This window comes from Colletotrichum truncatum (assembly GCF_014235925.2).
Source record: "Colletotrichum truncatum strain CMES1059 chromosome Unknown Contig_0011, whole genome shotgun sequence".
NCBI classification, from domain to species: Eukaryota; Fungi; Ascomycota; class Sordariomycetes; order Glomerellales; family Glomerellaceae; genus Colletotrichum; species Colletotrichum truncatum.
In genome coordinates this window covers 1,176,808-1,201,006 of record NW_027222408.1, presented here as the reverse complement: position 1 = coordinate 1,201,006, position 24,199 = coordinate 1,176,808, and the positions used below count along the sequence as shown (strand labels likewise).

Below are 24,199 nucleotides of genomic sequence, written 5' to 3'. Positions count from 1 at the left end.
TCCCAAGTCGCCCTGTTATGCAGTGGACCTATTGGAGCGGAAAGTTGAGAGATGAGTCAGCGAGTTCGAAGCAGATGAAAGGAATTTGAAGGTTGCAGGGTGTTTCCTAGGAGACGTGTTGGCGCGCCACGAATCTAAACCCTGGTGGGACTTTTGCATGCCCACTGTAAGGTAGGATGTCTGAACGGCAAATACCTCACTGGATGACATGTAGCCTGTAGGTTGCTACTTAGCTGCCTTACTTGATACAAAGCTTGGCGTTTGAGCACTTTAGTGTTGCTCTAGTCAATGAGCCGAGGTTGAAAAAAACTGTATAACTATCATGAACGTCGGGTCGACGGCGAAGCCACAAAGGAGCTTCCTGATGGAGATAGGGGTTCGAACACGATCGCCAAGGGTGGTGTGGGCATTGCCAGAAAGTCTAACAGCACCGCCTCACTTGGCGTCCTGCTGAGTGAATTCTTGATGTTAACTAAGAAACTGCGTAGAACGAGGACCAAGGGCGAGGATATCTAATCACTCTTCTGCAATGACATACTAGAGATAATGTAGAAATGAAGCAGATCAGAATGCGGATTTCGGCGACTGCCTTGAAAGACTAACTCTACGGGCACCTGATCAGTAAGGTGGAACCGTCATCTCAGAGTAGCGATCAGAGGATAACGATGGATGATATTCTCTGAATAATTTGATTGGACGATACAATAGCAGGATCATCATGACAACGATGGAGTGTGGTTCAAGAGGAAAAGTGAGATTTCTATATGTGATCCTTTAAATTAGGCGCGCTCCGTCTAGAGGAGAAAATTTCGAACGCTTAATTGAAAAACATAATCTTTCAACATCCATCTTGCTTTTGAAAGCACTCGTGGAACACATTGCACGACACTAGCAACGGGGCCCGCATGCAGCTGTTGTGCACGGCCTTGTGTTAAACGGCCCATCACAGGAGCACAGGCAGTCTGTCGCCTTGGTCCCCGCGAGAAACCCTATGTTTCTTTTAGTTAAGCTTCAATAGACTTTCTGTATACATTACTTACAACAACAGTTTTGTCTCCCTTCCAATTCTCGCAACTAGATGAACACGAAAGTCAGGCTTGTGGTTTGTCGAACGTTGGGTGAATACATACGGCCTATCGAAAATCTTAGCATCTTGAGCGTTGTTGGAGTATTTTACCTTGCACATACCAGTTCGCTGGGTGATCCTGCCAGGGCAGGCTCGGGAGTGATTGGTGGGGCTGCGAGGCAGATGGTCGCAAGGACGGAGAGAATAGTAAGAGCCGACTTCATCTTGTCTTTGGTAAAAGAATATGCAAGTCGAGAAATTCAAAGCAAGAGAGAACGATGATGGGATCTTGTCAAGGTCTAGTTACCAGGAAGAATCCCACTTCAAATACCTCTGAATCTACTAGGACATTATTTCTTCTTTTGAACAATCTAAGCAATTGTTCGCGCGGATCCACAGTTCGTCCCCCGCAGGTTTCTAGCCGATGACAAGAATGACGCCAGACTTGGGATGTGGCAGGACGTATCAGTGCGAGTCATTAACAGCTAATGTAAAGATCCTAGAGACAGATCCGCTGTAATATTTCCTCTTCTCATCAACACGGATTTGACGGCATTCGTTACGTATGTGGGGTTTCTATGTTGTTTACTCAACGTACGTAGCATGATCACACTGTGGGCCGACGCGTTTGATGAGTAGTTATTTGCTTCACTGAGAGCATTTCCTACTCCGTATTGTCCGTATTGATGGTCGGTTACTCCGATATTTTCCTGCACAAACCAGCACTAGATACAGTAGACAATGAATCATTAGAGACTGGGGGCAGTCATTGGGCATAAAAGCCGACAGGTACCGCCTTTTCTAAAATGAACCAGCAATTGTCAATGACCTACCTGACTAGATAAGCATAACAGCCGCGCGCATGTACAACTGATTTAATAGTACCATCGTGATCCTTGATACATCGTGTACACGATGTACTTGGAAATCCTTAGGGCGTACGGATTACACGTCCTGGCGTAACAGAAACTACTACAGAAAAGGTTTAAATAGATTAAAGGCTTCCAGGTGAATACTGGGTCCACGGTCTCGGCGACGATTGTTACCCGTGCCCGACCCACCTTCCAGGAGTGTTCCGTCTCGCTATGTACCGTCTCTTTTGTCGGATCTTCTGCCCGCAACTTTTAAAGGATACCAAAAGCTGCTTAATTTAAGAGTCACCTTATGAAAAGAAACTAGAATGAAAAGGAGAGCGAGGAAAACAGGTGAGGTTCTCACGATGAAGTGGTATAGTATAGGTATGCATGGGAAAAGCTGGCCACGCAGGGGTTCGGACACAACGAGCATCCTAATGCCGAAGGGGCCTGTGGTGACATCTCGGGGCCGGACATATCGGTTTCTAAATGACAGTCGCCAGCCCGATTGACAGGTCATGAGAAGACGGAACATGTCCGGGCATTAATGAGGCGCAATCTTTGTATATTGTGAGTTAGTATCCCCGGGCGGATAGCGCCTCTGCCACAGGAATGGAAGCCCAATCATGCCAAGCGGGCTTGAACACCACGTTAATAGCCTCACGAGAAACCGCATACCAAGAATCTCGATTTAAAGGAAGCTGACGGCGGAAACAAAACTCGCACAAGTATTCATACGTCCCAAATACGAGAATTGAGAGACCAGGGCTGCCCTGCATGATGAGACGACACGAGGCAAGGACAAAAGGGATGTTTTGTCTCAGCCTATGAGGCGTCAGCATTATGCATATGTAATGCATGCATAATCCCTGCCCCTCCTCCCCCCACATGGTTGTCTTTCTATCTATTATCAAAGGAGAATGCCTTCGATCTGGTGGTAAAAGCGTCACGCTATCAATTATTTTAACATTTCCTTATTCTTATCAGAGTTTCCGACCTCGTGGGCACAAGACTGATTTAAAATAGAGTTTATACGATTTACTGTCAGCCGAAACTATGAAGGCAAGAGGCTTCGAACGCTGAAGTAATGTTGAAGTGGAAAACTTCAACGAAGCTACTGGAGCGCAAAGGGTGCTAGACATCATCTACAAGTCTGAATGACTTAAATAATAATTCTACAATTACTTTGATGTTACAGTAATAACCAACAATCAATTCTCTAATGAGTTTCGCATCATTTTGAAGCTGTTACCCAGGGGTTTCGCTCCTTTGGAGCCCTTAGCCACTGGCGGCCTTCTGGACTGCTCCGTAAAGCTGTTGCTAGGCGGGGCTTCTGACCTATGGCGCTACTACCCATAACTGCCATTCTCACAAAAGCTTCACAGTAACTAGTAGAGCCAATCGAAGTGAATAAACTATTTTTCAAAAACCTGAATTGAACAATTGAAATTCAGAGAAGAGCAGATTTGAGTTAAACTAACCGGCGAAGGGAACACTCTACGTACCTTGCTTCATCAGAAACAGATCTTTGAAAGGTATCGTTTAATTGTTATGATGGAGCTCTCCTCCTTCCCTTTTAGGCTTTCACGTTTCCACCCTAAGATCTGACGCTCTAGGACAACGGAATTCGACGATGAGCTCTTCTAAGGAAAACGGAGCTTACTGTGGACTACCACAATATCATAAATCCAGATGGTTTCTGTTCGACCCTTCAGATGACAGACTGCTTGTATTGGCCTGTAAAAAAGAATGCATGCCTTAATCTTTTCATGTATTATGAAAAGATGAACACGGGACATTGTAAGCGAAGAATGGAACATAGCCAGACGTAGTCTCCAGTCCAAAACTTCCTTGGTAAAATTGTTATAGTAAAGAGTGTTGTGACGATAGTGTCAACGCTCACCGAACACACCGAGCGAGGTGTGTTTGCGTAAGCTACATGGAACGCACACCGTAGGCGTATAAGTACGAGCTTCCTCACGCACATACCGTCTTTCTAACTCAAGTCACACTTTTACACCTTTTCTAGCCTGATTGCTATGTGCCTAGTTCGTCACAAGTGTCATGTATAACTAGGGCTAAATCCTTGTTCTGAAATCTTAAGATTCGCTAGATTATTGAGAGACGCCATGAAATGCGCGGCTTTATTGAATGCAGCATCTCCTGAGCATGAGTCAGTAAGATGGCCTAATGACTAGCAGATTGGTTTCCTTGAGCCAAGGCAGACCAGTGTCAAAAGCAGGAGTTCCATTGAAACAGGAGATGATACTTAAGCAACGGCAAATAGTGCAATTTGCAACCTCGGCTCTGTGACTGAAAGCTTGTTTATCTGACTGCTCAGGTCTATTACGTTGACTGATCTCTCACAGGCTTATCTTCCACATACCACAACATTCTTTGCTGACGTGGTCGCGTAGCAGTGTAGTTTTGGAAACTGCAACAAAATGTATTTCTTTCGATATTGGATCAAGTCGGTTCTTTGAGGATTCTTCTTCCTCATCATATCTGCAGAGTTCGCGGTGGTCCTCAAGGCGTGTTCTGGCGCATACGACCCTGCATTTTCTTTTTATGAACGCCTCACTTCCCTGTCTAAACTCCTCTGTGAATTGGTTTTCTTGTCCATCGGTAACTCGCTGTTTGGGCATGTTTTTGTATAAGCTATTGTTTTCACGCTACTTGGTCCCTGAATGAATCCTCCAGTAGAGCTGCGGCCTACCAAGGGGAAGCCCCACGAAGACGGTGCAAGTTGACTATTCGGGTAAGTGATCCCTGTCGTGACACGGAATAGACCTCGAACCCAGACATCAAAAGGACTTCAAATTTCCCAGGCGAGTGGGACAGCGCTTTCCCATACATATCTTCCCAAGCATTCCGTAGTAGAACGGATGAAGCTGGATTGTTGCCATCTCGTAGTCTTACCAAAAAGATGCAGCAGTTTCCGACGCAGAATGTTGGTTCTTGAAACCCTTTGGCCTCGTTAGAACACATTCATTTCGGCTATTGCTGAATTGTTATCCAACTTTGCTGCCCTAGCTTTAATCTAGTTCCATTGTCGCCAAGGGTGGAGTAAATGCAGATAGAGCTCCATGGGCCACTAGACTCGGTAACTCACGTACTTCAGTTTAGGTTACACCTCCTATCCCCAAGCTTTAGGGGGTAGCAGAAGTACTGACATTTGTTTTCGATACAAAACATGTGACGATGGGACGTCTGTGGGATAGATGGGCACGAGTCACGATGAGACAGCCTGCTACAGCCTGTACTAGAGAGATCCCTGCCATCCGGCTGGATATATATAGTATGCCGCTAGGGCTGTAGATTCTAGAAGAATCAACGCACTTTGCGGGCTAGTTTCTTCGTGCCTAGCGTGTTCGTCACAAAACACTAAAGTATTAACTGGCTATGATTAGACATTACTTATGTACCAAGTGTGTTGAGAGGTAAAGTGGTGCTAGCAGTGGGAATTCTAGACCTCGACGAAAATGGAGCTGTGTGGCAGTCAATGGAATAGAATATAGACGATTACGGCGAGGAATACCATCATCTTCAATGTTAGTGGGAAGAAACGCAAGTTGAAAGGCGAGCATTTCAACCGATTTAGTCATCTTTCTATAATCATAAGGTAAATATAGATCAGATGCCGTTCAATCCAATACTGTTGAGTAAACAGCCTTTGCTAGTAGGAATTTCATCCATCTAAGTAAGTAAAGGCCCGCCCGGGGTAGTAATCAAGGCAGAGGTTTTGCGTTTCAGTTGCCTACTAGAGACTAACTCTATATAGCCCCTTATCCTGTCCCTGAGCTGCTATTGGGCATTTAGGTAATTAAATTCATAGTAAAATTAGAGAAATATTGCTAGTCAATGTTGTGTTTTGCTTTGTAGGCTTCGTCGGCGTCTGCACTGGCCATTATAGTTCTGTCCAAAACTTGGTATCTATCGAAAGGCCATTGTTTACTAAGAATCTGAGAACTTTTATTGTTGCCGGGGTGCTCTGGGTTGTCAAATGAGTACTACTGTGGGCTGGTTAACCGCTTATTAGTAAACACAAAGTGACCCCTTCGGCTATTCTGTTGGCAACAGGTTGGAACTTTCCCTCTTCCATGAACCACGCAGACAAAAAGACTTCATCCATTACAACGATTAAGGGCTTAGCTTTTTCCCGAGGCCACGACGCTGTATTTCCATTTGTCCGGCCATCCTTGCAAGCTTTGCGTTATACTCCGCGATGTCAAAACTTTACGCCTTCTTACGAAACAGTAGCTACGTCAGACTTGTACAGATCGATGGTATTGGGTCAAAGAGTCCTCTAGCTACTGTAAAGGCGATCGATAGCGTCATTGTTCGAAGTTATGCCTACTTCGAAGGCCACCAATACGTGGTCAAGAGCGTGGCTAATGTGATGAGGCTTTTCGGAGTCGTTTTATCAGATGATCTATACCCACTCGGGCTGCCACCAGTTCACATGCACCCACAAATCGCACTACACGTACGCATGGTCCCCATGTCAGAGCCGATTTTGATCGAAGCTAGGCCTGTTAGCGTGGAACCAGGTCAAAAAGATCGTTACATACCTGCCGCCTAAGGCCTTCTGATGTTAAGTGCTGGTGTGAGTTTCGACGTTATCGTCACGCCAGGTTAAACCAGTCAGAGGCGCGCGCGGGGGTGAGGGGAGCGCGTTGATAATATGCATGTTTAAATTAATATTGTTCGTTTCCTCTTCCAGGAAACACTATGAGACTGATTATAAGCGCCGATTTGAACCGGACAAACAAGGCTTCATGACTCAGCCCTGTCTAGCATACAAACCAGTCTTCATTAGCATGTTTGTTGGCCCCTTGATCACATGAAATCATACCCACTGGAGACCGCAAAGACTCTTTTACTTTCCTTTAATAACCTAGTGATTTGGTGTTGATCTAAAGCAACCGGCCGATATCCTTGTGAGCTAAGCCAGTCTTGCAAAGCAAGTTCAGTAAATTTACTCTGAAACGCTACAGCTTGTACACTCTGTCGATCTGGAACTATGTTTTTGATCCCAGCATTGCCTCCTAGACCTATCTTAGACCTATCACATCAGGGTCCAGTTGGCTGCAGCTACCTAGTCCCGAATTTGCATCCACTCTTCCCCCCTCATATCAGGGGTACATAGCCGTAGGCTGTTGGGCATTATGTGTCCCAGGGCTTCAGTCTTGTAACTCTGATAATGCAGATACCTTTGTCAAAGCTAGATTCTGCACATTGTGTAAGTACCTTTCAATCTAATTATTTAGCTGGTTGAAAAAGTCTTGGCCAACCTCTGAGTGGCTAGATCTCCTCACAAGGATGTATCTGTAGACAACTGGGCCTCGACGGGATAGGAATGATTGACAGTTATTCTTTGTAAGCTAATCTTGAATAATATGCATTTCAGGAGAGAAAAAACTCTACATACCAAGTCTCACGGAAGCAGAGGGATGATTAGAGAAGTCGCAGATGCTAACAGCAGAAGTACAAGCGCACAACTCCATGGAAAATGGGATGGCTTCGCAAGGAGAGGTGCATTAATCAACTCTGAGCGGGCATGAGTCATGTGCTACCCCGAACTCAAACAAGCCCCATCAGAGGTCGGTTGATAATAGTTTCATATTTATGAGAGTCATGTAGCACACTCAGGAGACAGCTAAGACTATTTGTTGCCAACCTGAAAGCCGACATCATAAGTACTTAGGCAACTCAGCTATTCAGACGATGGAATAGGCATCTGCAATCATCCGAGCTAAAAAGTTGGTAGTGAACGCAGCTAGGAAAACATGGATGTTGGTGACTTGCCGTCACCTATCCCTGTCGCGAGGGGTAAAAAGTGGGTCGAGAATCGGATGCAATTCACATATACTTATCTGTGGCCAACTGGCCTTGGAAGGGATAGTTTCTGGGTCCGAACTCTGTTTTCCAAAACAAATTATAGTATTTGTGAGAGTTTTCTAGCAAGAAGAGCTGCGAATTCAAGGTAAGCCGTAAGAAGGAACGACTATAAAATGTTACCTATTCTCAGTTATTCCATTTTTTTCTCTTTCTTCAAAACATCTCCTTTATCAGCTTAACTTCCTACACACCATATATATCTCATCACTTCTAGCACCTCAGCTTAACTCACCACCGCTAACATGTATTTCCTCAAGCACATCGCAACTGTCCTCCCAGTCCTCCTCCTGAGTACTGCTGGTGTTCAGGCTAAGTGCACTGAGGAGAGTATCGGAACTCCAGGCTTCAACGGTGGTAATTGCAACCCTGGAAAAACTTTATGTGGCGCTGGGCAAACTGGTGGTTACAGCATCAGATGTTGCGATAATCCTGGCTGCAACTAAAGAGTTTAGAAAGTAAACATGACCACGCCTTTAGTGAGTTGACAGCCGAGTACAACGTTGTGGGTAAACTAAATCATCTTATCTAGGGTTGAATCTTTCAGACGTGGCGATTAATCGCCGACGACTGAGATACTGTAGGGCAAGGAGATTTGAATAGTGTAGCGGCCGGATCAATCAAATCACTTATACGGGTTATACTTGACTGTGCAATCTTAAAGAATCATCTTTATTTGACTTTGTGCTAGATGTTTGACTCGATGTTGCCAAATCACTGATAAATGGAAGAAGGTGGCAAAGTCACAGTACATGGGTACTCATGGCTAAAAGGGGCTTCAATAACCTAAGGTACGGAGTGGGGGGTCGGAGGCCAGAGATGAATGAAATCACCATCGTTACCACTGCCTGATATCTTCACTCAACGTTGCAAGGCCTCTGCCAGTCACCTGACTATCTAAATAGGAAATTATTTAAAGTAAAACATTACGAGGCTTTTTTTGTGCGCAGAAGTAGCTACGCATTGCGAGCAGAAGTAGAAGCAGAGAACATTATCGCCTAGCAATCAAGGTATGCAGTAATTGCCTCAAGGTACTAGAATGCAAGTACAATTTATTAACCTCTGCTTAGGAGCAAGGATCTAACTACTGCCTGGTGCTCTAGCTCCGGCTAGGTCCTATGAAGATCAGTGTATCAAGTCTGCTGACGCCTGCTTGACAACGCGAACTTTAAATAGTAGTGATACCTTGACACTAGGTGTTTTACTGCGACAATACAGTTCTGGGTGCCTTCTCAAACGGCTAGCCGCTACCTAACCTTAACGGCTTGCTGCTCATTAAACCCGCCCGCCTGACCTCAGAGCCCCAGAGAGTTCATAGAACACAATGCCGGCAGAGCTTCTCCTACTGGCGATGCAGATGCAATCTGGATGCCACTTACATGGCGGGCCTACCTTAAAAGAGTAGAGGGAGCACGGCATATACTTCGTGCCTTGCCTCCCGTGCGCCCTCGCCCTACCTAGGTAGTAAGAAAGGGCTGCAGCCAGGTAAGGTGAGGTCGACCAGATGACAAATGACGCCACTTGATTGGAAGAGCATTACACGCGGATGACGAGGAGGGGCACGAAAATTTTGACTACTTGAGCTGGCCAAGGGAATTCCAGTGTGACATTTAGGTATACCCGATAATTGGGATGGTATGCCTGTTCATCGCCATTCCATGGGCGACAAAATATTCGCGCGATTACTACTTATATCTTATACAGTGCTGATCTTGACTCTCTCCTCTTCTGGACACTTCTCACCCCTGGACAGCTTGAACACCAGTTGCTCCCCGGTATTAACAATCCAATACCGCTCCTTCAATGGACGTAGAGTAGAGACACCCGCCGATGAACCTACTGTTACTTCTTCCGGCGGCGGCGGCGACTTCAACGCCAGGATGAGCAGCTCGGACAGACAATCCCAGGAGGCGGAGGTCACGCCGACCATCAAAGACCAGAATAGAAACACGATTACAGTTGGAAGATACAGGATGAGAACAATCGTGGAGCTCTTCATCTCAGAGTTGGAATTCGTAAACGCGTAGCCGTAGACGTCCGTGTTTACCCGGAAACTGTAGTAATCCGAACGGTTTTCTGGCAGCGCGTATGCCGTTCTCGAGGGCCTGCCGAACGTCTTCCCCTTGTCAGGCAGGAAATCGAGCCACCAACGGCCGTTATCGTTCTTGAATTTCGAAAACATCGAGGTGTATGGTGCTGTCCTCGCCATGCCGTTGACAATCATCATCCCAAGCACCGTTTCCAGATGCGGCGTATACCCTGCAGTCCACTCGCCCCCAGCCGCCGTCCGAAAGGTGGTCGGCGATAGGAGCTTTTCGATAACCGTGCTATTATTGGACCCGAACTCCAGTCTTGGGTTCACAAACTGGGCGAAAACCGGCCTAATGCGCACTTTTACATCATTGTTCCTAACCACTTGCAGCCAGTTATCCCGAGCAGAATTCCCGGACGGGTCGGTGTTCTCAGAAGTTGGAACCCCTATGTTTCCGGTCGGCTCAAGACCGATCAAGTTGACTGCTCTTCATCTAGCTTCAGTAAAGCAGCCGTACAGTGCGACCTGGAAATAATTGGCCATGGGAAAAGCAACCAGAATGCCCAGTGACACTCCGGGTTCCATGTCAGAATCGGGATCAAACCACAGAATCTCAGGCCGTGAGAGCGATGGCAAGATCTGCTCCTTCCAGGCTTCGATGCCCGGAAACTCATACGGCCTGCGTCTAAAATCCTCGTCTACAAAGTCCGGGCATCTTACTGTCTTGCATTCTATGTTTTTGCCACGCAGATTCATTTCGCACCGAACGTGTACTATGGCATCCCGGGTAGGGCCGGGTATCTGTGAGCGAATGTCTTGGTGCCAGTGAAAGTTGCTTTTTGTCGCCCCAGACCTTGCATCTTTGGCGACGGCCCTTGACCAAAGTTCAACTGCATCAAATGCAGCGTCAAGTATGGACTGGTGTGGCATCGCCGTCACAGTAAAGTTTGAGCTCGGGTTGACCAGATCATGTGTTATGAGCGACCTCGGAGTCGTTTAAGCATGCAAGGTTAGACCTGATACCACTGACGATGGCGGGGCTCTGCGGGGTGTGTCTCTGATTCCAATAGTAGTCTTTACCAAGGAGCTTAGGGTTGTATATCGTTTCCGCCGTCAGATATTCTAGGTATCCATCATGAAGCTGCCTCCACCGTGCCGAGGGACAACGACTATCGCCCTCAACAAGGCAGTGCTGCCCGACCACTGCAGAACTATCGAGCTCCGCCGGAAACAGAGCGCTCTCTGAAGAATTCAGCCATACTGTGGCACCTCCAGCCTCGTGCCAATCCAGCTCGGGCGTCAGCGCAGAAGCCGTGGCCGGCGTAACGATGACGGTGAAAGCAGAGAAGGCCACCACGCAGACCAGATACGCGGACTTCTTCCATATCGTAGATAAATCGGCGGAGAGTAGCGCCAGCATGTCGCGAGACCACAAGAAGCTAGGTCGCGAAAATTTTAGGCCGGGCGCCAGGCTAGATAGCGGGATGCCGTTGCCCAACATGATCTCGTGGCGCAGGCCCGCGAAGAGGATGCATCCCAGCGAGAAGACGACGAACAACTCAAGAAGCTTCGCGGCGACTTGCAAAGCGAGGAATCTCTCTCCATCTCTTCCAGTCGGTCCCTGTAATTCCTTGCCGATGTACGTATCTCTGTATACGTAGGAGACAATATGGAGATGGTAACAATGGCTGGAATGTGTGGCAGAACCGATTGGGCGGCCGCCCGTCTGCTCTTGAAAACGGCAACACGACCCTTGGCCGAATCAGACCGCCGTGGTCTGACCCTTTCCCATAAAAGCCATAGAAATGAGAGGTGTGATTGTCGTAGGGTATTTTCTATGACTGGGGGTCCTGGCTCTTCCGGTGCCTGCGGCGGGCAGTACCCGGAAGACTTGGGCAAGCCGGTAGTATCAACAGCTTCTGATTGCTCGGTGGAACATGAAGCTGTTATATTGCTGTTTGGCGCATTGTGTATGCTAGAAGTGCGGGTTGTTAGTTCGGGCGGCGCAGGGCCGCCCTCGGCACCAGTTGATGAATCTGGCGATCGGGGCCTTTCGGTAGTGGATGGATCGCGAGCCATTACAGCCTGTCGAATAGCATTGGCCATGGGAGGGTCTTCTGGCTCAATCGTCGGCGGTACAAAAGCCTCTTGAAAGCGTAAATAAAATTGCTGTCAAGTCAACGACAAGAATCTCGCGCCATTTTGTGAATTCTCAGGGCCCAAGAAATGAGTCGAACAGATAATCCCCTCGTGATCAATCAAACAGGCTCAGCCTTGATTTTGTATCTGAGGCTGTGGTTTTCGACTTCTGGGTGTTGTTGGTGGCTACGGCAAGGCTCTCCCCAATTGGAATAGGGCGCTTTACAAGCTCAGCTGCCAGCAGGCTGCCTTGGCATAGGCATACTTGGAAAAGGCAGCAGGCACACCAACTATCTCGGAATGGCCCTTGAGTTCTCAGAGATTATCTTCCGACTTTTGAGGAGCCAGTGAGCAACATCCGTGACTGGCCACGACGGACGAAATCTGCCCGAAAGAAGTGGCAAGGCGCTTCGCCTGCTCGGGCGAGAACAGGTAGATGGTGATGTTGCCGCTGGCCGGGGCAGTGCCGCCGCGTACAAAATTCCAAATGAACTGCTGAACCCGCTGATTAAGTGCACCAAATTCTGTCGCTCGAGCTTGTTGCATACGAAGACCAAGTCGACACAGCTCCGTGTTTTGAGACAATCTGATTCAAAACATAAGGATTCATGACGATGGCAATTCCTAGAACTGCAAATTTACTCATAGTCAATCTCAGTGGTGGCCAAAGGAAAGGCTTATAATTCTTCAGAGTGGCTAGTAATTTTCAAAATCAATGAAAGATCTATTTGAGATCATATTACAAACATATGTGCTTGGGAGTTACGTCAGATCACGTACCAACAAAACTTGGATAATCAACATGTTGTATCGTCACGAAAGTTGAAAAACACCAGCCATATTAACGTTTGCCGCAGTTTCATATAGACTTCTCATGAAGCTAATCTTGAAGGTTACAGCTTCACAATATCTATCTTTGTTTCTGTCCTTTGTTGTTCAGACGTGAGCCTCATCCGGTGCTTTGGTTGTGTCATTGCCGTGTTTTCCAACACTATCATGCCGAAAGCTCAAGAAGAGCACGAAAATGAGTAATCGAGCACAACATAGGGATTACACGTCGCTTTTTTTGCGCCGTCAACAACGGCTGGAACACAGGTTTGGATAACCTTGTTACTGGCAACATCCACAACAGCCGTCACAGTTGGAGTCTCCTGAAGCGGAATATTGTCATCCGTACAAGCCAGCTCAAGGTTGTAGTATGTCTCCCCGGTTTCATCATTGGTAATGTTGAAAGGGTTGCGGCAGATGGGTTCGTAGACGTGCCCGCTGTGCTCTGCTCGAATGCTAGTCCAAGTTGCGGTGCCCTTGGTAGCGCCAGACACCTGACACACATCCACAATGTCCTGTGTCTTGGTTGGAGTGAAGGGAGACCATGCGACGAACATATTGCCGCGAGGGAAGAAGTAATAGCCAAGGTTGATTGGAGGGTAAGAGGCCTCCTGAGCCGAGGAAACGGCCATGAGGGAGGCGCTGGAGATGATGGCGAGCTTCATTTTTGAGGTTTGAACTTGGTAGCTTGGTATCAATGAAAAGTAAAGTGTTGAATATGGGGCTGATGAGCGACGATGTGATGCATTAATTTCGAAACTTGGATTCTTTATATACATGATATTTTGCAGCTGTTGGCTACCCGAGATGTCTATGCTAAAAGAGCCGCGCCCAGTTTCTTAGTAGGCGGACATATCCGTGCTGACTTGGGCTGGGATTCGTGTTGCAAACGCACCCTTAAGCGATCATGACCTCGCATATGGGACTTTGGTATAACTTGATTAAATACGAGCAGATACTACCATAACTGACCGCCAAGGCACCAATCATAGTGCTCTTGTAGAGAACTGGTTCGATCCTTCTCGTATCGTGCTTCTAATAGTAAAACAAATCAATTTGCTATGCTCCGTTGCTACGGGGGAGCGCTTCAAAAGTCCCCGCCCTAACTGCCAAGCTACCCATTATTGCCGCGGGCAGGGTGTCAGGCTTGGGCGCCTGTCACTTTTGATAGGCAAACGGAGCAATGCTGTCTTTGTTCAGCCCTATGGCACTCAACCATCTTAGCGGGTCCAGGTTGTTACATTGGAGGGGGATCTGCAGGGGGCAGGCAGAATAAACAAGGGAGCCTATTTCTTCCACGGATCGTATTCGCCCACTTCTACCCTCAATATCCCTGGCCTATAAGCCAGCGAGACGGGCTACCACAGCACAGTCAATAACTGTATCGGTGTATGCTACTCAAAATAGGGCTTCGCCGACCGCCAGGCCATCTATTGTGACGACAAATTATGAGAGAAATATGTAGCACTGCTTAAGAATAACATTAACTACTGGTCACGAAATTGTAATCAAGCAGATATCCTTAAGTTCGATCACGTACGGTGGATCTCGCACGAGAAATACTGATCACTTCGGAGCCAGGTCGTGATCATTGACGGGATTCACGGGCGTCAGGGCGAGGACATCTAGAGCCATGGTTCCAGGCCAGAGAGCCAGGACGAAGATGACGGTGACGAGGTATCTGAGTTTGAGGAGGAAGTGTACTCGCCCATTTGGAGCAATACCTCCAAGGATGTCGACTGGAGGTATTATACGGATGCCGACTTACTCGCCATCTGGTACAAAGCAGTTAACAAAAAAGGGAAGCACAGGTAGGGCAACTGAAATAAAACCGGTGGATGAGGTAAACGGGGAAGTCATTGCGGATTACCCCGGGGGCTTCCAGGATGAAGAGAGATGAATCACGTTTTTTAGGAAATACTGATTTACTTTTGAGCAAAAAATAGGCAAGGTAAACTGGTAGAAAGCAGAGCTCCAATTAAATAATTGATCCCATTCCGCTGTTGCCTTCAATCCCGCGATTTTGTTGTCGGGGACTAGTGCTGATTCCACCAATGACTCGATGTCTTTGCGTCAGTTCCAATTGGAGCTAACTAAGTTCTAGGCGGTCAGTCGGGGCAGAATGGAAGCGCCGACCTTGAGTTCGCGGTCAGTCGTGGTGACTTCCTCTTTCTCACTTTGGCACTTCTTATTACTGAATTTGTCTTATTCAAAATCAGCTGATAAGCCTGAAATAAGCAGTCTGATTCCATCGGCCTATCGGCTTCTATTTCGGAAAGGACCCAAAAATATCGACAGCACGAGACGCCATGTTGAGTCAAGCATTTCCACCCCCTCCAGTGAAACCAAAAGTTATAGCGTATGTCACAAGTCCCTTGGTCGGTTTCCCTGTCATCTAAGTATTCCAATAACACTTAATGAAGATGTCGCAAATGCCACTCACGAAAAGTGAAGTGTCCGGGCGGGCAACCTTGCAAATCATGTGTCCAATTGGATTGCCAAGCTGAGTGTACATATCCGAAACGGGACAGACAGATGAAAGTCAGCGAAAGGTTGTAATTCTCTTTGAGATCATTTCTGAAAACTCAACTGATGGTTTTAGTTATATCAATTCATTATTGCAGCAGAACAAGCTTCTTCGAGCTCAAGTTCAAGCCAATCAAAGCAAGGAAAACCTCATGAAGGCATCTCGCAGTCCATCGACCACTGCAGACACGACCCATGAAGACACGACCCATGAAGACACGACCCATGAAGATACGACCCATGAAGACGCGACTACATTAAACGCTGAGCCAAGTCAGAACCCGCTCTTTGGTGAAACTCCATGGTTCTTGCCACTATCTCCTTTCCGGGTTCCTCTTCGTGTAAACGAGGCCGCTAACACAGCGTTCGCCACCCGATTCTGTCAAGCCATTTTGCCGTCGGCTACAAAACACCTTCCTCGTCTGCAATATCCCAGCGAAAAGCAAATAATGACTCTGGCTGAAACTAACATATCACGTCCGAGTCCAACACAGGCACGTTTTCTCATTCAGACGGCATTGGCAAATCTTAACAAGTGTCTCCATGTGGTGAGGAAAAGCTCTGTGTGGGCTCTATTAGAGACATTTATGGGAGCCCCAAGTGAGTTGTGTATGCATCTAGAGGGCAAAATCTACGCCTTGTTCGCTCTTGGAGAACTTTATTCTTGTCGCTACAGAGCTCCAGGGGAAAACTTTCCAGGCCTTGCTTATTTTAGCATTGCCTTCAAAACTTATAGTTGCCTCCTTGAACGACCCTGCGTTGACAGCATTGAAGTCTTGATATTACTAGTGAGTACGAATTCCCACGCAATTTGGGCAGGAAATAACCGAAACCCAGTGCCTCTATTCTTTGTGCATCAATAGGTGGCATTCGGCATACTTTTTGGCCAGCTCTGCCGTTCGGCACTGCGCCGTCATGGGCCTACAATTCGATATACCAAAACCGCTGCTTAGGGACAATGCGGCTCGCGAACACATACGCCGTATTTGGTGGACTTCGTACATTCTTGAACATACTTGCGCACTTGGCGGCGGGCAACTGGTTTCTGCCCTAGATGGCGGAATCTTGGTCGATTTCCCCTCTTTCAGTGGGCTTTCTGACGCTGAGAAGTCTGATTTTGAGAATCCGAACTCTATGACTGCTATGATACAGTTGGTGAGATTATCCCAAACGATTACCAAATCTCTTTACGGAAGGGAAGAATACAGTACGTCGTTTTTACAGAGGGTTCAGAGCCGCTTGCGAGACCTTCAAAATTGGTTCCGGACCTTGCCAGAGGATTTGAAAATGACCCATAACGGCGCGAACACACGACTTGAACATGTCAAATCACTGCACCTATTTTTCAACCGGGTATGTGTCCTGGTTCAACTTCTAGCTTGATATTCTAACATCTCCAGTGCGTAATTCTTACCACGAGACCACTTCTTTTACACATGATACGAATGAAACAAACCTCCAAAGGCGAAACCATGATGAACTCAACATCTGACGCAACGGATAACATTCATACTCTATCTAATGCGTGCATTCGAGCTGCTCGGCATTCGCATACAATTTTGACCGAATCGTGGATTGATGGGTCTTTTAAACCCTTCGAATACTCTCACACCGAGTACCTCTTTTCCGTGGCCGTCATTCTCGCTATTTCGGGTCTTCTGAGCGGTCCTGGTAGCTCAAAGGACCAAGAGGACTTTGATCTAGCATGCCAGCTGATGCAAGACCTTAGAAAGTCGGGGAGCACAGCTGCTACCGAGTTTTGCCAGCACATCGAGGCTATGAGGAGAGATATTGAAAATTCCGCTTTCGGAAAGACATCGGTAGAGAGTACCTTGGGAGGCCTTCCTGTAAACCCCAACCCTGTCACAACTCAGACCGAAACGGTGCAATGTGCGCCATTCGAATTCACAGCCCCCATGACGGCGGATATATTTCTGAGTGAGCCTTCCCTTGAAGGATTCTTGTCACAGGACGACCCTAGCTCGGAGCAGTTGGACTACTTGGACATTTCAAACTTGGAAGGGCTCTACTGGCCTGTCATGGACTTTTCGGGGGAAGTTCTAAATGGATGATATGGATAATACAATCTCTTGGTTGCGTATAGCTTTATTTCAGGTTTTAACTGCTTATTCCTTTGATTATGACTGTGGTCCCAAGTTTTTTTTTTTCTTCTTCTTTCTTTTTAATCTCGCTGAAAACGCTCTGAAGATAAGAGAAGTGGGTTTGCAGACACAACTGATGCAGTATGTGTTGACGAAAGACACCCGGAGATGTTGGAATATACGGAGCTGTTCGCAGGGGTGTACTGCGAATGGGGAAACAACGATGAGACAATAAGATGCAGTTTTGACTGGGCAGTGCACTAGCTCTCGACAGGATGTATATAATGGGTTATACCGGCGTTTATGCGCGCTTTCTAGACGCAAGGTGAGATCGATGGAAGGATCTGAAGGAGCTGGCTCATGCGCCTATGAGTGAGTCTATCGCAATATGCAAAGCAGGATATATTAGACATCTATACATTAGGAAGAAAAGGTTTTCATCGTCAAAGCTACAAGTCTTTCCCAGGGTCTGAATTAATGTGCCTGACGATAAGTCTCATATCGTGGGTTGTTTGACTGGTAGGTATAGCGGCCTGTGTAATTCCTCCGCTACCTGGCTTTCAGCCCAGGTGGATTACCCCCATGAGATTTTCAATTCACTTGGACTGAGTTGGCTTTCTCCCCTCATACACATCAAATTACAGGTGTCCACTGCTGCGCAGTTCATGGATTTTCCTTTATGCCAAAAGTCCTCGTAATCATGCGTCTCATTCTTGTCTAGTGATGGAAAAAAAAAAAAAAAAAAACCGCTATTATGCTCGCTCTACTAATCGTACTGATTCTACATGTCTATTACCTCGCGACTTTTCGTTCGCGCGACACTCCTTTTCTCGGGGCATCCAAGTTGCTTCAGTGCCACCCCATAATGCTAACCCACCTCTCTAAAAATATGCAATTCCATACTTCATACCTCCCAACGAAACTTTTATGCCGACGCGCAGTGGCCACCGTCAACGCGGAGATCAGCACCGGTCATAAATGAGCTTCCCTCAGACAACAAGAAGACGGCCGGAGCCTTAAAGTCCTCAGGTTTACCCAAGCGCTGGAGCAGGGCACCCCGCATCCAGGTCTTTTCGACGTCGGGCTCAGCCTGCAGGAGCTGATCGGTCATGGCGGTGCGGATGTACTAAACAAAGGGGAAAAAAAGTCAATAATGAGCGATGAGAAAATATGGTGAGAGAAAAATAATCGACTTACGCCAGGAGAGAGGGTGTTGACGCGGATTCCATACTGGCCCCATTCCTGGGCGACGGACCGGCACATTTGCTGCACGGCAGCCTTGCTGGTGTTGTACGCGCTGCAAGTCAAACCCTTGTTGGGAAAAAAGGCGTTAGCTAGGCTTTCACTCTGTTCAGATGATCTCTCGGAACTTACTCGGTTGGCGATCTCTCCGGACATGCTGGAGATGAGCAGGATGCTACCCTTGCTCTTGCGGTTGACAAGGATACGAGCCGCGTGCTTGGCGGTTACAAAGACGCCGACGACGTTGACCTTTTGGATGCGCTCAAAGTCGGCGACAGGGTACTCTAGAGCAGGGATCTTCTGCTGGATGCCGGCGCAGGCGATGGCACCCCAGAAGGGAGCGCCGCGGGCGTCGGCGGCATCGGCGATGTCTTCAAAAACCTTTTGGGTGGCTTCCTCGTCGGTGATGTCGCACTTGTGGTAGGTGACGGACAGGCCGTTGGCCTTGGCCAGCTTGGTGAGGTGCGCCCACTCGATAGCAGCGGGCTCCGGGAGGATGTCGAGGCAGGCGGCGTGGCCGCCGGCTTCGAGGACAGCCAGAGCAAAAGTGATGCCGAGGCCACGACCGCCGCCGGTAATGACAATGGTCTTGTTTGCGAGAGAGAAAAGTTGGGGTGTTGAGACGGAAGAGGCGAGAGGGTCCTTTGCCTCGGGAAGAGGATGAGCGGACTCAGTAGGAAGGTTGATGTCACTGACTGCTACGGGAGGCATTGTGAAGGGTTTTTGGGGGGTATCTTGGGTAAAGAAAAGAGATGAATATTACAAAAAAAGGGCCGTTAAAGGGAACCAAAGTTCACGAAGTCCTAAACAAAATGATTTAAGATGGAGGTAGTGAGAGCAGAAGTGAGCTGAACAAGAAGACTCGAAACAGAGGCATTGCGGTCACGGGGTCAACTATATGAGTGACACACGAACCGGCCGGGGAGCACGGGAAGGGCAGGACATGCGTCGCTTGGAGTTGTGCAAGGACAAGCACGAAAACAATGGACGGACAGGTGTTCGAGAGGGAAACGTTGGAGCATGTCGATGCGCCGGAGCCAACATGGTGCTGCAGGTTCAATGTTTGCGCGGCATTGACTCTGCGGGATGGTTGGAGATGAACGGGGCCGTAGGAGGCGGGGGCAGGTGTAAGCGCTCTTGGCGGGACATTGACGGGCTGATGGCGGGGGAGCGGGAGTCGGCAGGTAGCCGGATGAGGAGAACTACTATGATGGAGGGATTGACAGGAGCCAATACAGAGGGCGGAAAAAACACAGAAGGATGTGAGTCTGGACTCTAGTCTGTGGGTATGTCTAGGTCACGATGAATTCAATGATTAGACTTTCGGGAACAGCGTGCAGGGGGACGGGGGCCGAGAATAGTTTGAATGAGGGTTGTAACAGTTAATTGGGTAAAGACCCATTTGTTTCGATTGGGACTTGTGCCGAAAGAAGATGGGAGAGAAAGCGGAAGCGAAGGAGGGTTATGCAATACATAGTAGTGGTTAGGAGATGCTTCGAGGTCATGAGCAGTGATAGGTAAGGGCAGCACGGCAGAAACGCGATAGAAACGGACGAGATGGAGGTGAGGGGCCCCTAGGATGTACTACTATGTACGGAGTGTGTAGGAGAGATGTCCGTAGATGGATGAAAATTGTTAGTGTCTGATGGATGTGGAGACTCAGCAAAACGTTAACTGGACTGGAAAAATGTTCCATGACCAGCAAGCATTAAAAAAATCCATGTTCACGCGGCCAGTTGTCCGGGGAGGAAGGAAATGTTGAGATGGGGAAGTGGACGGAACTGGAACTGGCTTACATAAGGTATCGACATGGTGGCTCGTGCTTCTCCGGTAAGCAGACAAAGGTAAAACGAAGCGCTTCCAATCTCCCCAAGTAAGATAAGCACAGACCATTTGAGATGCACTAGATTAGTCCCCCTGTCAGCCGCTTTTTTTTCTCTTTGTTTTTTTTTTTTTCTCTCACATCTCTTATTTTAGCCCCAGAGGCGGTGATTCGGCATTTTACCGATGCCTCCTTTCTGTTCCCTCTTTTTGCGGAGGTCCAACGCAGAAGATTACGACAATTCTTTCGTCATTGACTATTATAGCAGTTCTAATCGAACATACTCGTTTCCAAGACATTCTTGCACATGCAGACTATCGCTTGCTTTTACCTTCGCCCTTCCATCCCGGCAGTGTCCAGAGCTGACCATTTCGGCCAATAACACGCTCTCTCATTGGATATGCCGTAGTTTTACCGACCAAAAATTCCCACGTAGTCAAGTGATTTCCGCCGGCGCTGTTTCCCCAACCCCAAAGCGGAAATGCGAAGCGCTCCTGCCATATTCTGCATTGCTTCGCATTGCTGTCTATCCCACTCCCATCCCACTCCCATCCCAATCTGGACATCTCAAGCACACAGAGGGGGGCAACCCAAGGAGCCCGTCGCGGCCACGAATATATCTAACGAAATGGCCCCAACGTTTGTCCTCGATTGCTCTGCTTTTGCTGCATCTTCTTTCTCTCCTCACTTACAACTCGCAAGAGACACGATTGATACCATTTGTTTTTAACCGTCGTTTCTCTTCTTTCGTTTTAAACACCACACGAACGGAGTCAACGTCGACAGCCATCACGATTGCTGCCTTACCCCACACTTTTACACCAGATCGAGATACCCTCACCTCGTAATATCCCCGACACCCATCTCTCACACACACCGAATTTTCAGTCATAATGGCGCCCAGTGCAGTCCCCGCCGAGCCCGTCCCCCAGGGCGTCGTGGCCGCAAAGTCTCTCAATGGCTTCAACACCCAGTTTCAGCTCACCGACGCTGACAAGAAGGAAGTCGACTTTGTTCTGCGCACATTCCGTTGTCTCATTGCCGATTTATGTGAGCAGTTCAAGGGCGGCCACCCCGGTGGTGCCATGGGCATGGCTGCTATCGGTACCGCTCTCTGGAAGTACGTTATGAAGTACTCTCCCACAAACCCCAGCTACTTCAACAGAGACCGATTCGTCTTGTCCAACGGCCACACATGTTTGTTCCAGTACAGCTTTCTGCACCTCACTGGCTACAAGCACATGACAATGGACCAGCTCAAGTCCTATCACTCCAGCCGCACCGACTCATTCTGCCCTGGTCACCCCGAGATCGAGCACGAGGGTATCGAGGTCACCACCGGTCCTCTGGGTCAGGGTATTGCCAACGCTGTCGGTCTTGCTGTTGCCAGCAAGCACTTGGCTGCCACTTACAACCGCCCCAACTTCCCTGTCGTCAACAACATGACCTGGTGCATGATTGGAGATGCCTGCTTGCAAGAGGGTGTGGCTATGGAGGCCATTCAGCTTGCCGGTCACTGGAAGCTCAACAACCTCGTCGTTATGTACGACAACAACCAGATCACCTGCGACGGTAGCGTCGACCTTTGCAACACTGAAGATGTCAACACCAAGATGCGCGCCTGCGGCTGGAACGTCATCGAGATTGAGGACGGCAACTGGGACGTTGAGGCCATCGTCCGCGCCATGGATGCCGCTCGCAACAGCAGCGACAAGCCCACCTTCATCAACATCCACACCGTCATCGGTATTGGCAGTGCCGTTGCCGGTAACGCCAAGGCCCACGGTGCCGCCTATGGTCCCGCTGACGTCGCCAACATCAAGAAGAACTTCGGCATGGACCCTGAGCAGCACTTTGTTGTCTCCGACCAGGTCTACAGCTATTTCCGCGAGGCCATTTCCCGCGGTGAGAAGATCGAGGCTGAGTGGAACCAGCTTGTCGAGGCTTACTCTCGCGAGCACCCCGAACTGGCCGCCGAGTTCCAGAAGCGCGTTTCCGGCGACTTCACCGACGACTGGCGCAAGTTCATCCCCGCCAAGGAGGACTTCCCCACGACTCCTACCCCGTCGAGAAAGTCGGCTGGTCTCGTTTGCAACCCTATTGCTGCCGGTGTGAACAACTTGATGGTCGGCACTGCTGACTTGTCACCCTCCGTCAACATGATCTGGAAGGGCAAGGTTGACTTCCAGCATCCCGACCTGAAGACCACCTGCGGTATCAACGGCGACTACACTGGCCGCTACATCCACTACGGTATCCGTGAGCATGCCATGGCTTCCATTGCCAACGGTCTGGCTGCCTTCCGTAAGGGCACTATCCTGCCCGTTACCTCTAGCTTTTTCATGTTCTACATCGTAAGTCCTGCGGCCAAATCCCTCCCTCAACTCATCAAAGCAGTAGATGATATTCTAACACACCTCAGTACGCCGCCCCTGGTGTGCGTATGGGTGCTCTCCAGCGCCTCCAGCAGATTCACATCGCGACCCACGACTCGATCGGAACTGGTGAGGACGGCCCCACCCACCAGCCTATCGCCTTGCCTGCCCTGTACCGCGCGATGCCCAACCTCTTGTACATCCGCCCCTGCGACAGCGAAGAGACAGCTGGTGCGTTCATTCTGGCCATGGAAGCCAAGGATTCTCCCTCGATCATCTCCCTCTCCCGCCAGAACCTCGAGCAGTACCCCCAATACACCTCCCGTGATAAGGTCCAGAAGGGCGCCTACGTCTTCAAGGAGGAGCAGGATGCCGATGTCACCCTTATCGGTGTTGGCGCTGAGATGGTCTTCGCCGTCAAGACGGCTCAGCTGCTTGCCGAGAAGTACGGCATCAAGGCCCGCATTGTCAGCTTCCCGTGCCAGCGCATCTTCGACAAGCAGTCAATTGAGTACAAGCGTGAGGTTCTCCAGTACCGCTCCAAGGCGCCGCGTGTCGTAATTGAAGCCTACGCCGTTAACGGCTGGGAGCGTTACGCCGATGCCGGCTTCTCCATGAGCAGCTTCGGCCACTCCTTGCCCGGCCCCGACGCATACAAGTACTTTGGCTTCGACGAGGCCGTTATCGCTCCCGAGGTCGCCAAATTGGTGGAGGACGTCAGGGCCAACGGTATTGAAAGCCTGCGGGGCGAGTTCCGCGACCTGAACCCCATCCACCACCACTGAGCGACCAGGTCATGAAAAGCTGTTCTGATTTTTTCCATCCCAACGCATGGCTCTAATGAAAAGGGTACCGATTTGGGGTAAAGGTGCGAATGGCGTTTAGGTGGGCGTATTAGGCACATGGATTGCATAGACACGGATAACCCTTGATAGTAATTGAGCCCAAAAGTTACAAGATGCCTTATTTTGGTGCTTGGAGCGTAAGCTCAGGCATTAGCAGACCGATATCCGAGTCATGAACGAACCAGTGTCGCATTGGCAGTTTCTTGTGGGAATGGTTTGATTGATTTCTTCTCATTTTTATTTTTCAACCAATTTGAATTCGGAAGATCGTATTCTCGGCTTGCTCATACTGATTTACTTTTTCTTTGTCCTCCTTCTCTAGGGATGGATCTCATCGACTTTTCACACTGATTGACTAGAACTCATTCTGAAGGAGCTCCTTACTTAACGTGTCACTATCACGGATGGTCCCAACGAGCTGTAGTTATTGACGGCTCAACATATTTGAACGCGCAACACCTTCTAGTGAA

The 24,199-nt window shown here is 48.6% G+C and overlaps 8 protein-coding genes across 8 annotated transcripts; 3 read left to right on the top strand and 5 right to left on the bottom strand.

The window, feature by feature from the left end:
• Positions 1 to 1,091: 1,091 nt before the first annotated feature.
• Positions 1,092 to 1,290, bottom strand: CTRU02_214696 (uncharacterized protein; the record flags this gene model as incomplete). Its single annotated transcript, XM_036727881.1, has 2 exons — positions 1,092 to 1,133; positions 1,189 to 1,290. 2 exons carry the CDS (start codon positions 1,288 to 1,290, stop codon positions 1,092 to 1,094), a joined length of 144 nt encoding a protein of 47 aa, XP_036580410.1.
• A 6,773-nt stretch (positions 1,291 to 8,063) lies between these two features.
• CTRU02_214695 (uncharacterized protein) lies at positions 8,064 to 8,264 on the top strand (the record flags this gene model as incomplete). The annotated part of the gene is made up of 1 exon (XM_036727880.1): positions 8,064 to 8,264. One exon carries the CDS (start codon positions 8,064 to 8,066, stop codon positions 8,262 to 8,264), a length of 201 nt encoding a protein of 66 aa, XP_036580409.1.
• Positions 8,265 to 9,514: 1,250 nt separating this feature from the next.
• Positions 9,515 to 10,000, bottom strand: CTRU02_214694 (uncharacterized protein; the record flags this gene model as incomplete). The annotated part of the gene is made up of 1 exon (XM_070206290.1): positions 9,515 to 10,000. One exon carries the CDS (start codon positions 9,998 to 10,000, stop codon positions 9,515 to 9,517), a length of 486 nt encoding a protein of 161 aa, XP_070060064.1.
• An 817-nt stretch (positions 10,001 to 10,817) lies between these two features.
• On the bottom strand, positions 10,818 to 11,351 carry CTRU02_214693 (uncharacterized protein; the record flags this gene model as incomplete). Its single annotated transcript, XM_070206289.1, has 1 exon — positions 10,818 to 11,351. The coding sequence occupies one exon, from the start codon at positions 11,349 to 11,351 to the stop codon at positions 10,818 to 10,820; it is 534 nt and encodes a 177-aa protein (XP_070060063.1).
• Positions 11,352 to 12,996: 1,645 nt separating this feature from the next.
• CTRU02_214692 (uncharacterized protein) lies at positions 12,997 to 13,596 on the bottom strand (the record flags this gene model as incomplete). Its single annotated transcript, XM_036727879.2, has 1 exon — positions 12,997 to 13,596. One exon carries the CDS (start codon positions 13,594 to 13,596, stop codon positions 12,997 to 12,999), a length of 600 nt encoding a protein of 199 aa, XP_036580408.2.
• A 1,899-nt stretch (positions 13,597 to 15,495) lies between these two features.
• CTRU02_214691 (fungal specific transcription factor domain-containing protein) lies at positions 15,496 to 17,415 on the top strand (the record flags this gene model as incomplete). Its single annotated transcript, XM_036727878.2, has 3 exons — positions 15,496 to 16,131; positions 16,181 to 16,696; positions 16,744 to 17,415. 3 exons carry the CDS (start codon positions 15,496 to 15,498, stop codon positions 17,413 to 17,415), a joined length of 1,824 nt encoding a protein of 607 aa, XP_036580407.2.
• Positions 17,416 to 18,370: 955 nt separating this feature from the next.
• On the bottom strand, positions 18,371 to 19,398 carry CTRU02_214690 (D-arabinitol 2-dehydrogenase; the record flags this gene model as incomplete). The annotated part of the gene is made up of 3 exons (XM_036727877.1): positions 18,371 to 18,571; positions 18,643 to 18,756; positions 18,820 to 19,398. 3 exons carry the CDS (start codon positions 19,396 to 19,398, stop codon positions 18,371 to 18,373), a joined length of 894 nt encoding a protein of 297 aa, XP_036580406.1.
• A 2,004-nt stretch (positions 19,399 to 21,402) lies between these two features.
• CTRU02_214689 (dihydroxyacetone synthase) lies at positions 21,403 to 23,669 on the top strand (the record flags this gene model as incomplete). Its single annotated transcript, XM_036727876.1, has 2 exons — positions 21,403 to 22,863; positions 22,932 to 23,669. The coding sequence occupies 2 exons, from the start codon at positions 21,403 to 21,405 to the stop codon at positions 23,667 to 23,669; spliced, it is 2,199 nt and encodes a 732-aa protein (XP_036580405.1).
• Positions 23,670 to 24,199: the final 530 nt, after the last annotated feature.